At 35.8% G+C, this 15,841-nt stretch overlaps 1 protein-coding gene and 4 non-coding genes across 5 annotated transcripts; all 5 read right to left on the bottom strand.

Moving 5' to 3' along the window:
* Nucleotides 1-3,032: 3,032 nt before the first annotated feature.
* On the bottom strand, nucleotides 3,033-3,193 carry LOC129877956 (U1 spliceosomal RNA). The gene has a single exon (XR_008763670.1). It is a non-coding gene; the product is annotated as a U1 spliceosomal RNA (small nuclear RNA).
* A 2,165-nt stretch (nucleotides 3,194-5,358) lies between these two features.
* LOC129876820 (TGACG-sequence-specific DNA-binding protein TGA-2.1-like) lies at nucleotides 5,359-15,361 on the bottom strand. The gene is made up of 6 exons (XM_055952310.1): nucleotides 15,203-15,361; nucleotides 14,967-15,082; nucleotides 9,028-9,104; nucleotides 7,398-7,669; nucleotides 6,284-6,499; nucleotides 5,359-5,674 (listed from the first exon to the last, which is right to left on the bottom strand). Exons 1-6 carry the CDS (start codon nucleotides 15,359-15,361, stop codon nucleotides 5,525-5,527), a joined length of 990 nt encoding a protein of 329 aa, XP_055808285.1. The 3' UTR covers nucleotides 5,359-5,524.
* Nucleotides 11,271-11,431, bottom strand: LOC129877955 (U1 spliceosomal RNA). Its single transcript, XR_008763669.1, has one exon. It is a non-coding gene; the product is annotated as a U1 spliceosomal RNA (small nuclear RNA).
* Nucleotides 13,114-13,274, bottom strand: LOC129877953 (U1 spliceosomal RNA). Its single transcript, XR_008763667.1, has one exon. It is a non-coding gene; the product is annotated as a U1 spliceosomal RNA (small nuclear RNA).
* Nucleotides 14,771-14,931, bottom strand: LOC129877946 (U1 spliceosomal RNA). The gene has a single exon (XR_008763662.1). It is a non-coding gene; the product is annotated as a U1 spliceosomal RNA (small nuclear RNA).
* Nucleotides 15,362-15,841: the final 480 nt, after the last annotated feature.

The raw sequence follows: 15,841 nt of genomic DNA, 5'->3' as shown, positions 1-15,841 counted from the left end.
GCGCATTGAGAACCTATTGGAAGTTGTAGTTTACTCTGTTCCTCAAATTCAAATTTAATGACTGTTATTCCTGTATCAAAGCTAGCAAACCAGAAACAATAAAGATGAAAATAAAAAATAGTATCCGAGTCCACAGAATTCATTATGTGTCCTTAAGGAATTTAATCCTCTCACTGTACCTGAGGTTATGAATTATTTCCTCCCAAAATAAAATTGATTAACTATTAAAGAAGTAGTGGTAACTCAAACGTCAATATATAGGTAAATGTTATTTAGATCTTATAAACATCAACAATTCAAAAAATACCCTACAATCTCCAATTGTATGTTCAGGAAAGGACACAATTTTGTATACTCTCTTCCATTGAGGAAGTGAAGATCATCCGCTTTCGTTTCTCAAAAAATTAAAAAAAATAACGGAAACCACAAATTATATACATAATATATTATTATTTTATGAACAAGTTTAAATATTTAATAAATGTTTCCAGAAAAATTTAGTTATATTTATTTATGGAAAAAAAAATGTCCAAGATGATTAGATGAGAGCATTTATTTATTGATTTCATATATATGAGTGTCTATGATACTTCTTGCTGACGTGTCTCTTTTTTGTCTAGGCCAAAGTGGTGAATTTAGTCTTGGCCATAGTGGTGACTTTTGAAAATTTATGTCTTGGCCAATTGTTTTTTTTAAAATTTTTTGGGTATGATTATAATTCAATCGAAACTGATAATAATCAAATCGATAAATCATAAATGTATATTGTATTTGCCTCGATTTTAATAATTTAAAAATCAATTAAATTAATTTAATTTTAATTTTGTCTAATAACCGACTCAAACCGACCATATGTAAACACCCTAGCTTTCTGTTTGAAATAGAAAAAGATTCTCTTTGAATACTAGAAGAACCCAGGAAAGTATCTTAAATTTAAATAATGAAGCCGTTTTAATTATTAAATTATGCTTCAACACTAAAACAATTATAGATGAAAAATTATGCATCGAAAGAAAGCCTCATATATATTCCTTGAATTTTGTTGATTACAACATTGAGAATTGACATAATATTGCAAGACAAGCTATATAGCAATGGAGATATTTCTTCACCAATGATTAGTGAGTTGTGAATTTTGGCAAGGGACATTTTATTTTTGCGAACTCAAATCAACTATACAGAAGAAGAGGAAAACATTTTTCTCTGGGACACACTTATTTAATAAAAACATGAAGGGAAAAAGTTACAACTTTGATGTCATTTTCCTCCCAAGTCCCAAAGGAAAATAATTTCTGTCCTTTTCTCCTATATTATCCTTTCCTTCCTTGTCAAACAAGTTGTTAGAGAACATTTAGACAATGTTGAATGGTGCGGATAGAATCCTCCTAAAGCACTGCATTTTTTGGATAATGTAGCAATATTTTTGAAGAGTTCGAATAACACAGTCTAAATTAAAGGGCACCGGGCCTGAATCAATCCATAGGCCTAAGTTTCTTCGTGGCATGTCTTTATTTCCGGAATTTTAAGCATGGATGCTCTTACTTTCCCTATGATGTACACAACCAGGGGCGGGGCTTAACACCCCTTCATCGGAAAATTACATTGTATAATAGGTCAAAATTTAGTTTAATGAATATATATACAAGTGTTGACACCTCTTGACACAAGTTGAAACTTTAGTGTAGTGGTTAAGGGGTTGCAAAAATTGCTTGAGATTGTTTGCTCTATCCTTGATAACAATATATATTTTTCACGTTGAAAGTGTATGACCATCCCATTGCACCTTGTCATTTACGGAATTGCTGCAACTTCTCTATGTTGTTTCAAACTTCAAATTAATATCTTGGTCCTTGAGGTTCTGATCCTTCTAATGCAGAGTTGCTTTCCTCTCATCAGTTTCTTTCCAGACAACATAATTTCTTATTGATCATTTATTGACCCCCTCCAAAGTGCAATGGAGGTCACAAGCCTAGGCCATGGGTCTTATAGGTAAGTATGTTATCCAGTTAACTTAGCCCATTATTAATACTACTGCTTTAGCTCCAGTTTTCTCTTAGATGCTGATGTGTGAGAATTACCAAACATAGCATACTCTCTTTAGCCATTTTGAGTAATTCTCTTTGAATACAAGAAGTATGAAAGGTGTCTTTAAGTTTAAAGAATGAACTTTTAACTACAAAATTAAGTTTTGACAACTAAAACATGAACTACATATAATCCTTGAATTTTGTTGATTTAAACATTGAGAAATTCACATGATATTGCAGCCACATTTCTGCTTTACTGAATGGTTTTGCCAAGAACACAACAACGAAGTTCTCCGAGTAATCAGTAAACGTTTACAACAGACTAAACTAAGTAGAAGAGAAATGCCACCTGTGGATGATAACTGTAAGGTTCATTTATAAAGGTATAAACATTAAGAGTTTCATGTGATTTGCAGCATTGAGAGCTCTACATTATATGAACCCAATGATAGAAATATTAAGAGTTCAACTACCTACTACTTTTATACTCAATCTCTTTCTTATCTAGAATCATGTTCTCACTATCCTCAACCTCCATATATACAAATTCATCCATATTCAACTTAATGTATGATTAGAACTCTATATCTTCTTATCTAGAATAGAATCATGTCATCGCTATCCTCGACCTCCATATATACAAATTCATCCATATTTAACTTAAAGTATGATTAAAACTCTATGTCTTCTTATCTGGAATAGAATCATGTTATAGTTTTCAACTTCTTCAGCCTTTTCTCAGGTTGATTTTGTTCAGAATCTTATTATCTCCCTTCAATAAGGAGTCTAATACAGTAGCAGCTAACAAGACTCAGTTGATTTCACAAACTGAAAATAAAAAAAATATGCTTTTTTTTAACAGTTGTTCTCTGCCTCTAAGAGTTGGTCTTTAGATGGAAGCATTCTTATAACAACTTGAAATTAGCAAGTGACTCAACTGGTAGCCAGAGTTGCCTTTCTCTCATCAATTTTATGAAGGAAAGACAATTTTGAACTTAGATTTGGGTAGGGGCCGCGCGAACGCAGGCCCCCACTGCAACAAATTATGACGTAGGCTCGACCACTTGGGCCGACCTTAGGCAGGCACCCCTCCAAAGTGCAATGGAGGTCACAAGCCTAGACCATGGGTCTTAATGATCAACCATTGACCCCGCCCAGGTAAGTATGTTTCCCAACTAGCTCAGCCCATTATTAATAGTACTGCTTTTGCTCCATATTTCTCTTACATGCCAATGTGGGAGAATTACTTTACTCTCTTTAGCTTTCTGTTTGGAAACAGAAAAAGAAAATTAATGAAGCCTACATTCGATTCTCTTTGAATACAAGAAGTATGAAAGGTGTCTAAGTTTAAAGAATGAACCTCTTTTAATGATAAATTTATGCTTCGACAACTTAAACAGTTACTGATGAAAAATATGTATGGAACGAGAGTCTAACATATCATCCTTGAATTTTGTTGATTTAAACATTGAGATTTTAGATGGTGTTGCAGCCACCTCTCTGCTTAACGTACTGAATGGTTTTGGCAAAAACACAGCAACTAAGTTCGAGTAATCAGTAACATACAAAACACACTAAATTAAGCAGCAGCAAAATGGCACATGTTGATGATAACCGTAAGGTTCATTTAAAGAGGCATAAACATTAAGAGATTCATGTGATTTGCAACATTAAGAGTTATATATTATATGAACTACAAGATACAAATATTATATTTCATCGTTCTCATTCACAATAATATGGCAAGAGGATGTATAAACAAGGTTGAATATAGAGCTGTACAGTAAGCAACTTGAATGCTGAAAGGAAGAACAATTTTTCATCTTAGGGATACAAGGAAAAAAAGTGTCGTACTCTTCCTTTCCAATAAGGATGGAAGCATACAAAATCATAGACAGGACTTATCGTCGAGAACAAAACAACATTATGTCACAATAGAAGAGCTGACAAAGGCCGAGTTCTGTGATGCATTGGTGATGTATAATGACTTCAAACACTATCAGAATCCAACAAAGAACAAAATACAAACAAGAAGCATTAAAATCAAGTTCAGAAACAACAGCTATCTGGAGGGTGTTGCACTTAAGGAATTTCAAATTATTGGGGGTGTTGCACTTAAGGAATTTCAAATTATTGGTTTAAGAATCTTGATTAGATTTTCTAGACATAATAAACACTGTAACGTAGAAGAAGATTACAACTTGATAAAAAAAACAAAAATAAAGCATTTGATGCAAAAAATTGAAATATTATTGATGTTAGCATTTCTCATATTATTTAACAATCCAAAAAATAAGCAATAACAATTACCATAGAGAGGTATCAGTAATACATAACAAATGTACTTTTAACACTTAAGTGATAGGGAAGTTACTTCAATTCTTGATGGACACGTAGACACATTTGATCAAAGTGAAACTTCTGAAGAGACACCACCTCTAGCATATAGCTTCTAAATGTCACAAATATAGATATGTTCCACCATAAAAAGATCTTCAAAAACCTGCATACTTTAAAGTTACTTCAAAGATTAAAAATAAAGGAATCGATACAAAGAAGAAGGAAGAAAGTTCGCATCACACCTTTGCATTTTGTTGCCGGAAACAAAGTAAATATTAAATTATGTCCACTATCCACAAAATTTGCATAGTAACTGGACAAATTAACTTTTGGATGATGTTAAAAATATGCATAGTTACTAGACAAATTAACTTTTGGATGATGTTAAAAATAGGGACTACTTGTCGGCCGGATTGGACGGATAATTTCACTTAAGCGGGCACCCCTCCAAAGTGCAATGAAAGTCACCAACCAAGGGTATGGATCTCATTGATCACCCATTGACCCCGTCCAGGTAAGTATATTGACCGGCTAGCTCAGCCCATTAGTTATGCTACAGCTTTTGCTCCGGTTTTCTCTTAGATGCCGATGTGGAACGAAACTCATGAGAGTTTTATCACTCTAAATTAGTTTTTTCTTTTTCTACTTGACGGATTGTATCTTTGATTCAACAAGTGCTTTTACATTTTGATTGGATGGTAATTTTCATAATGTATTGTATTGTGTTATTTTGATGAATACAATGTCTTGGTACATTGCATTGTTTTCCGTTATTACAAGAAAAATAGAATATAAGGTAGAGTTGTTATTAAAAATAAAGATACTATAAAAGATAAAATAAGATTATTAGCTAATAAGTAAAGATAAAATGAAAGGAGATAAAAGATGCTATAATTTGTTTCAGCATAAAACTTTTAAAGTATTTAATAATTATCTATTACATGTTTTAAAATCACAGGTACATTATTGGTTCCTAATTCACAGAGTAAAATTTTGACATTCTCAAAACCTAGAGAAAAAAAAACACAATTTTTGCACTTCCACAAGCACATACAATACCACTTTACATGTAGTAAATTAGATGCATCTCATATACTGGCCAGTGTATCAAAGTAGCATATTCGAGTTTCAGTAGAATATTGTGATGCATGTCATACTTATTGCTCTCGTGGTCTGGCAAGCCAAAGAGAACTGAGAGCTCGAAGACGTGAGAAGTACTCACTTATTGCAGGAAGAGCACGCGCTGATTGTCTGGTTGTCAATATGCGATGCATATGTTGCAATGTTTGTTGACGCAGGTTGTCCGTCTGTAAAAAGAGCCAGAAAGATGCAAAGACTTTTAGCTTCACGTATTTTGCCTCCAGAGACAACATTAAACTAATATAACAAACCAGAAATCTCTGAACGTGGAGTTGCTACAGCGAAATGAACATGAAAGGCTATCTTGAATCATACAATTGATATGCATGCAGATGACAAGGCCAATTGATGATTTTAGAACGTTTTCAAACATAAATTTTGGCCTATTTTATGACCTCATTAAAGGAGATGAAATAGGACAAGGCACCCAGAGTTCAAATATCAATAGAAACAAGATGTATACTGTCGTTTCAGTGAAGGCGCTCCTTGCAGTTACAGATGATTTTAGAGGTTTCAAACATAAACTTTGGCCTATTTTATGACCTCGTTAAAGGACATTAAAGAGGACAAGGTACCAGAGTACAAAGATCAATAGAAACAAGATGTATAATGTAGTTTCAATGAAAGCGCTACCTGCAGTTACAAGATCTCCAGAGTAACTTTTGCTTGCCCCCGACTTCCATATGTTCAAACAACTGAACGAGCTTTCGCAGAACATCCAGCGTAAACAATTTAAACAAATAAAGAATAGGAAGCAGCAGAAAAAATAGATTTACCTGACGGAGGAAACCTTCAAGAGTCCCTAGTTTCCCCATAGCCATTGCCATTTGACCCATATAATTAGATCCGTTGGCTAATGTCTCCGCCAAGGATTGCTGCAACGCCTCCATACCTTGTGAGAGAACATCTTCAGATCGTTGAGATGATTGCTGCAAGTTGTAAATGCCAAGTAACTGCTGCTCGGTCAGAGGCTCTAACTGATTGACTAGAAGCTGCATTACCGAAGAAATCATACAATGAGAAAAATACTAAAATAACACATAATTGGTTATAAAGAAACTTGTTTACAGCTTAGAAACAGCATTTTGAACTTATACTATACAATTATGATGTATTCAACTTTAGCAAAGAATGTTATCTACAGTAGCAACTTGAGGTTCTTAATTTATCCACTTCAGAATGACAAATGAAAAATGATACGAACAAAATCAAATATGATGTACAGAACTCATATAAGTCCTGCACAAAATACCATGAACGGTCAGAGTGAAAGCACATTAACATCAGATGCAACTGGAAGTCTGCTAACATCACCAAGCTGAAGAAGCTCAGGAAACCTCGTCCGGGATGGATAGAAATAACCACACAATTTTATCCAAGCTTTTGCTTCTAGAAATCAGGTCTCGTTAGAGATACTATTATGCAGTGAACACAAGAAGAAAATCAAGAGCTTCAATACAAATAATTGCAAGTCCGTGCCATTTGATGGAGCATCTCAGACCTTACCTATTGTACAAGGTCACGAAACTACAGCGATGGTGTTATAGAAGATACAACAGAAACAACAAATCCAGTGTAATCCCACAAGTGGGGTCGATGGTGTTATAGAAGATAGTGACATAAAAATACAATTGTACACTGCACGGCACCTCATTCATTCGGAAAGTGAAACCACCCAATCCTTAGCAAGTATTCTCGATTTTCACAAACATAAATCACTGAAGTTCTACATACTACTAAGAACTTGTTAGAACTGCTAACAACAGGACCTTTTCATACATTATCAAGAAGTATAACATCTTTTTATAATCCTATACTGGGAAAGTCTAGATGGGCAATATAGAAGAACAGATGCAAAATTAAACGCATATGAGAGCAAGAAGAGGTCACCTTAAGAAGTTCTGAGGGGCGGAAGCCACCAATCCACATAAAACACCGCTCGGAAGGGGGTTTCCACATCCCTGACAAGACATGGAATACGTCCGCCTTGGCTGCATTTCCTTTCATCCTAAAGACCTCATCGTAATGTGCAGTGACATTATTCACAATACTTCGCAGTTCAGGATCACTTGCATGTGAATTGACAGCTGTCCCTAACTCATTAATGTGTTTGTTGTGTTCTTCTAACCGTCGACTATATTCTGCATCAAATGCTAAGGTCCCTGCAGAAAATCAGCATCTGAAAGGTTATCTTAGCACGAGGAAACAACTTTTTGAGTGCAATCAGAGACTAGGTAAGGGGCTAAACGTTGGATAGACTGGAAAGAGAGAAAACCAAGAATTTATGAAGATACTAGCAGCTCCATTCATAAAATTAGGATGAAGTGTCTTAGTCCCTTCTACTTTTGGTGTAATTACAAAAAAATCACGTATTAAACTGAAATGCATAAAGAAGCTACTGACTCATTCATTATCTTTATCATAGCAACCATCACAAGTGTGAGAATTTTGAACATCGAACCTGAGGACCAATTGAAAGTTGCAGTTTACATTGTTCCTAAATGCAAAATTTAATGTCATCCACAGCGTATCGACACATAGATGGATTTCACAAGTTATCTCATTATTTGAGTCCAGTAAAACAGGGAAAATCAAGAAAACTAAAGTTCTACGATCTCCTTCAAGTAGAAAAAACACATTATTTCCGTCTTATTTGCTTCCTAAAAACAGACCACGCAACACACAACATATGAGAGACGAACTATTCCTGGAATGACTGGAGTACATATTGAACGAGTTTAAGATAGAGATAGACATCATGTATGAATGTCTGTTTAACTTCAATATGACGGACGTTTTTCTGTCTAGTGAAACCAACCATTCCGATTTCACCCAAATATCCTAGAACTACTGTCATTGTCACCTATGAGAGGCACGTCTTGATGATCTTAATGATATTATAGCTGATACAATAAAGAGTATTGACAAACGTTGGTAGTTACAACAACATACCCAATGTAATCCCACAAATGGGGCCTGAGGAGGGTAAGTGTACCCAGACCTTACCCCTACGTCGTAGAGGTAGAGTGACTGTTCCGACAGACCTTCGGTTAATGTGCAACAAATAAAAGTAGTTATGAAGAAAAAAATACAGCAGTGGAGAAAACAGGTCAATTAATACGGTAACAGCAACACAAAAGACAACAGATTGTAACAGATATCAAATGCAAGAAACATGAAATCTTTTTTTTTATGACGAGATACACGCAGCCGCTACCCTTTGGGTGCGCACAGGATAAAAGCCCCACTCCTATGTAATAGCTCGCAAACCATACAGGAGAGGTACCCCACAGTAGGCAAGCTCGGTGCAACGAGCACAATCGAGAAGGCAAACCCCTTGCTTTGGCTGGCAAGGGGCATGGAAGTTCCAAGCCCAAACCACTGCGCCACCACCCAATCCAAGCTCAATTTAGTATCAAAAAGCGATACTTCCTCAACAAATCTAAAAGAATCCCAGCAATTTGCTTGTTTGTTGATATGAAAAAGGGCACACAAGTTCAACCACAAGAAAAAGGCATACCACTGTCGTCCTGTTGACCTGCTCGCTGAAGGTCCTGCTCCAACTGCGATTCCTGGACCACTTGAGCTGGCCGGTGGCTGATGAAAAGAAAAGTCAAAAAAAAAAAAACCAAGATAAATTTTGTAGTCTTGAGTGTCCTCTTTAGTAGTTGTTCCTTTTACAAGAGAGAAGTGTTATTTATTGTTTTCTCTTTGTATTTGAGAGCAGTGTACTCCATATTTTAATAGTGAGATCCTTCTACCCCGTGGTTTTTCCCCTCTAACTGGTTTTTCCCCTCTATCAGTTAGAGGGGTTTCCACGTAAAATTCTCGTGTCCAATTTACTTTCATATTAATTGTCATATCAAATTTTAGTTGTGGTGCTTTCTCCGCCCAACAGTGGCCACCCTTCCAACGTGCTATGGAGGTCATCGGCCTAGGAAATGGCACTTCAATATCGACCATAGACACCATCCAGATTAGAATGTTCTTTTTGACCTCCGCGCCGATGTGGAAAAATCATTCATACTTTTATAGCTCCATATTTAAAACAGAATCTTATGCACTGATATGGGGCATCTAAGGACACTACATTTATCATTTATCGTATTTTAAAATTCCAATAAATAAATAAAAAGATGTCCAAAGCATAAAACACGTTTTCTACCACAGGGCGACAGTGGTATGCCTTTATAAGTTAAACACATCTTCCCCGAAAGCATAAAATGCGTTTTGGCATTCCAGTAGTTTAAACACCTTTTCCCCGTCTTTGGTCTTTTCTTATAATGTTATCAGTTTGCATCCACAGTCACCCCCTCTCTTTCTTCCGCCACTACAATAAAATTTTAGACTCATTGGCATCTTCTTCCTATTCTTTGAAAGATCCATTTTCAGGAATAAACGCCAAACAGCACCCACCACTCACTTATCTTGCAACAGTGAATGGAATCAAATTGTATGTATCCCTTTTTTTTTCCTCTCTAGTAATTTTACGATTCAAAAGGTGCATTTGTGAAGTTGAGTGGTTTTGGACTTTCTGACTAACTTCCAATCATATTAGCTCAGAAGAAAGGTCATATGAGGTGATATTTTTCTTATGTGTTTTATACCACGTGAAAAGGATACGAAACAGTACTCCGTGATGATTTGGAGTTATTCGAGTATAAAGCTTTACAACGTGTTTAGCAAATAGTCTGGACTAGGGATATATCTTGTGCTTAAGTACAAGTATTGAGTTATTGGAACATGATATTCCTTGTAGCCTTGTGAGTATGACTTCCACGAAAGATTGTTTGCTTTCAAGTCCGTCAAGTTAAGTTTTTTCTATTTATGCTAAATCAATAATCTATCAATTACTAGTCTCGGAAAAAAAATTAAAGTAGATTTCCAACTAAAATAACATTGATGTTCTCTAAAATAAAGTTCCCTTCAGTGACACAATGGACTAACAACAATGGCCAAAATCACTTTTAATTAAGATATTCTTACTAGATTTTAGATTGGATGATAACTTTAAGGTTCATTTAAAAAGGTATAAACATGAAGGGTTTTCATGTGATTTGCAGCATTAAGAGTTCTACATTATATGAACCCAATGATAGAAATATTAAGAGTTCAACTACCTACTACTTTTATCCTCACTCTCTTCTTATCTAGAATCGTGTTCTCGCTATCCTCAACCTCCACATATACAAATCCGTCCATATTTAACTTAAAGTACGATTAGAACTCTACATCTTCTTATCTGGAATAGAATCATGTTCTCGCTATCCTCAACCTCCATATATACAAATTCATCCATATTTAACTTAATGTATGATTAGAACTCTATATCTTCTTATCTAGAATAGAATCATGTCATCGCTATCTTCAACCTCCATATATACAAATTCATCCATATTTAATTTAAAAGTATGATTAAAACTCTATATCTTCTTATCTAGAATAGAATCATGTCATCGCTATCCTCAACCTCCATATATACAAATTCGTCCATATTTAACTTAAAGTATGAATAGAATATAGCTCGAGATAAGAAAATGGAATAATGACTGTCGAGTTTATACATATCCACTTGCTTATAATCCTCCAAATATATATATTTTGAAAAAAACAATTTTATTTAAAAATTAATGCAATAGCATTTGTAATGATTGTTCAACAAGATTTAAAAACACAAAATGAGGAATAAATGCACAATATTTGCTTAATTGAAGAAAACATATGGCCACAAATTGGGCTGAAAACGTTTGGGCTTCGGATTGGCTGGGGGCCGCGCGAACGCAGGCCCCCACTACCACAAATTATGACGTAGGCTCGACCACTTGGGCCAACCTTAAGCGGGCACCCCCCCAAAATGCAATGGAGGTCACCAACCTAAGCCGTGGGTCTTATTGATCACCCATTGACCCCGTCCAGGTAAGTATGTATTCCTGTTAGCTCAGCCCATTATTAATACTACTGCTTTTGCTTCACTTTTCTCTTAGTTGCTGATGTGGGAGAAATACTTACTACTCTCTATCGCTTTCTGTTTGGAGATAGAAAGAAAAACAGTGTAATGGATACTATTTGTTCCTCTTTCAATACAAGAAGAACTAAAGAAAATAATCTCCCTCCGTAACAAACAAGCTGTTAGAGAACAGTTCTTCAGATGCATTTCCATATCTGCAAAACTTGACCACCTAAAGACTATGTTCCTCGGACTCTTCAACAACATTGAAAGGTGCTTGTAGAATCCTCCGAAAGTACTGCATTTTTGGAGGATCCGATACGAGTGCAGCAACATTTTTGGAGAGTCTAAGCAACATAACCTAAAGGTCATCAGGCCTGAACCAATCTATATAAAGGCTCAATCTGCTTCATGACATAGTCTTTATTTCTGGAAGATCTAAGCTCTAACGATCTTACTTTAAATATGCTGTACACAGCTCATATCGACACATAAATATTATATAGACGATCTACAATATGGTCATATGTAGATCATTTGATCGTACTAGGTTAATCAAGAGCTTCAACTTATTGAAAGTGTATGACCATCACATTGTGCTTGCTCTTTGATCATGCTCCTTGCCATTTACGTGTTTGCTGCAACTTCTCTATGCTTTTTTGGTCCTCTATATCCATCGCCTATTTCAACATACATTGCAAACTTCTTTGTCAACGTCTTATATATTTTGCACCAATTAAGTTTAGAAGTGAGAGGTAGAAAATGAAAGAGGTATGCTCCGCGGGTGTGTGTTTTGTGGAATATCATCTGGTCACAACATCAGTGGGATAGTACATACACCTCAATAGCTTCATCTTTATACTTGAGGTTCTGATACTTCTCATGACGAGCTTCCTATAAAACTACAGCATCTTTGGCTCTTCCTGATGCACATCAACTACAAGTGTAACTAGATTTCTCCAGAGCAATCAAGACATCAAGATGTCAGTATAATTACCGAGTCATCTCATTTCTCACCTTTAGCTCATGTCCTTCTTCCTTTGCAACATGACAATTCGTATTCTAAGAAAAGAAATACAATGGCAGTAGAGTTAACATGCCTGGTAAAATCTTTCCTTCAACGAGCCATTATTTTACAGGCATTACATTATCATTGGCAGCTTTCCAGTCATTTGCAACGTCAACGGCTACTCTATCCACAGATATTTCTATACGACCTAGCTCATGAGGTAGGAATCTTTTCTCCTCCTATGCAACTGATTATAACTACAGCTATTTTTTTTATTTTTGCAATTTCCTCTGGTATTCTTATATAGCATCGGCTGCAGTATCACCAGCTTCCTCTAGCTCACAGGTCGTGTTATAGTTTTCAACTTCTTCAGCCTTTTCTCAGGTTGATTTTGTTCAGAATCTTATTATCTCCCTTCAATAAGGAGTCTAATACAGTAGGTAGCTAACAAGACTCAATTGATTTCACAATCTGAATATAAAAAAATATGCGTTTTTTTTAACAGTTGTTCTCTGCCTCTAAAGAGTTGTTCTTTAGATGTAGGCATTCTTATACCAAACTTGAAATTAGCAAGTGTCTCAACTGGTAGCCAGAGTTGCTTTTCTCTCATCAATTTTATAAAGGAGAGACAATTTTGAACTTACATGTGGGTAGGGGCCGCGCGAACGCAGGCCCCCGCTGCAACAAATTATGACGTAGGCTCGACCACTTGGGCCGACCTTAGGCAGGCACCCCTCCAAAGTGCAATGGAGGTCACAAGCCTAGGCCATGGGTCTTATGGATCGCCCATTGACCCCGTCCAGGTAAGTATGTTTTCCTGTTAGCTCAGTCCATTATTAATACTACTGCTTTTGTTCCACTTTTCTCTTAGATGCCAATGTGGAAGAATTACTCGAAAGAAAATTAATTAACGAAGCCTATGTTCGATTCTCTTTGAATACAAGAAGTATGAAAGTTGTCTTAAATTTAAAGGATGAACTTCTGTAAATTATAAAATTGTGCTTTGACAATTAAAACAATTACAGATGAAAAATATATCTAGAAAGAAAGTCTCACATATAATCCTTCGAATTTGGTTGATTTAAACATTGAGAATTCACATGGTATTGCAGCCACCTCTCTTCTTAACTTACTGAATAGTTTTGGCAAACAAACACAGCAACTAATTTCTCCGAGTAATCGGAAACATATACAATACGCTCTATACGGATGCAAGCAAAATAAGTGTTCTTTCCCAACAAGGATGGAAGCATACAACAGAAGAGCTAACAAAGGCCTAGTTTTGTGAGGCATTGGGGATGCTATAATGACTTTGAACACTGTAATACACAAGCTCATATTCAGAATCAACAAAGAACAAAATATATACAGGAAGCATCAAAATTATGTTAAGAAACAACAGGTATCTGAAGAAACAATTTAAATAAATTCATCCGTGCCTCTGTTAAAAATAACAAATAACCCTCATTGCATGCTCTTATAGTTCACGCAAACATACACCCTGACGCTGGATAACCAGGATACCACGTTTACAGTGATAGTTATAACCCTACTTTACCCCTACCCCAATACTTTCTCTTCCCCTTCCATTACTTCTTCCACCACCACCCAATAAGCAGGATACCACACTTATAGTGAAAGTTATTCACACATCGGCATAGTTTTTGTTAGACAAAAACACTGTTTTATGTAAGTTGATCTTTGAAAATTATAAGCATGACACTCTAGTTGTGCATATTACAAAAGCCAGCAACGCAACTTCCATCAGAATTTTTCTATTGTTATTACATCAAAATCCACGGTGTTTGACAACAACAATCACCAAGTAGAGATAATTAACGACAAAGGTTCCTCAAAACAACCTCTTAACAGAAGCCTCTATGAAAAAAAGGTATCAGCTAATAAAAGACTTCTATATCATCTTCCCTTTTCCTTCCATGTGTAATCCTCATAACATATATAATACTACATTCTTATATAGCATTGGCTGAAACATCACCAGCTTCCTCAAGCTCACAGGTTGTGTTAGTTTTCAACTTCCTCAGCCTTTTCTTACATGAAAATGTATACAAACTGTGCGCTGCATTGACATTTTACAAACTGACGGACTATAAGCTCAACCCTTGTCATTCTGTTCAGGACCATTACACCTCTACATGTTTTAACAGATCTTCGTTTGGCATAGCTCAACCAAAGCAGCCCTTTTCAGTTATTGTAAAGGCTATTTTAACAGTTACTCTACCAGTAGTAGTTGCTCTTTTCACATAAATAGCTTATTGGATAAGATAATTTTGAACTTAGATCTGGGTAGGGGCCGCGCGAACGCAGGCCCCCGCTGCAACAAATTATGACGTAGGATCGACCACTTGGGCCGACCTTAGGCAGGCACCCCTCCAAAGTGCAATGGAGGTCACAAGCCTAGGCCATGGGTCTTAATGATCACCCATTGACCCCGTCCAGGTAAGTATGCTTCCCAGTTAGCTCAGCCCATTATTAATACTACTGCTTTTGCTCCATATTTCTCTTACATGCCAATGTGGGAGAATATAGAGCTGTACAGTAAGAGCCGACAAAGGCCGAGTTCTGTGATGCATTGGTGATGTATAATGACTTCAAACACTATCAGAATCCAACAAAGAACAAAATACATACAAGAAGCATTAAAATCAAGTTCAGAAACAACAGCTATCTGGAGAACAGTTGAAATAAATTCACCCCTATGCCTTAGCTCAAACATACATCCAAATGCTCAAAATAACCATCTATATGAACTGCAGTAATAATCAAAACTTGTTTAAAAGAGCCTTCACACATTTGATAAAGAAACACTGCTGTTCTAGCGCTATTCATAAGATCAATAACCAAGAAGACCCCAAGATCGTGATTACCAGCATTCATGACTTCAAATCTTTCTTCTTTTTTTCCATGTTTTAATTTTCTCAATTGAGAACTCTTTCCATGGCTGTTGGGGACAGAGCAGGTGAGATATTCATCATTTTTACAGAGGGAGAACTTTTCTTGGAAACAAGAATCTGTATGAATGAATTAAGCAATCAACTTCTCACAAGTTGGAATTTCCTTTTCGTCCTTTGGGTTTCTTTTCAATTTAAAAGTATTACTGTTGAAATTTGAGTCGACCAAAAAAAATTTTATCGAATTTTCTTATATGGCTTTAAAATACTTTAAGTTCTTAACTATTGTTTTTTTTTTTAGAAAAAAATAAAGTTTATGCCTAAATTTACGGTTAGAATACCGAAAAATCGAACCGAACCGAATTAATTCGGTTTTTCAATGTCGGTTCTTCGATGTTTCAGTTCGGTGTTTGTTTTTTTTTCGAAAACTTTAGTTAAATGTTCGGTGTTAGGATAACAATTCCAC

Source organism: Solanum dulcamara, chromosome 12, assembly GCF_947179165.1.
Source record: "Solanum dulcamara chromosome 12, daSolDulc1.2, whole genome shotgun sequence".
Taxonomy (NCBI): Eukaryota; Viridiplantae; Streptophyta; class Magnoliopsida; order Solanales; family Solanaceae; genus Solanum; species Solanum dulcamara.
The sequence above is the reverse complement of the archived record's forward strand: the minus strand, read 5'-3'. Positions and strand labels throughout refer to the sequence as shown.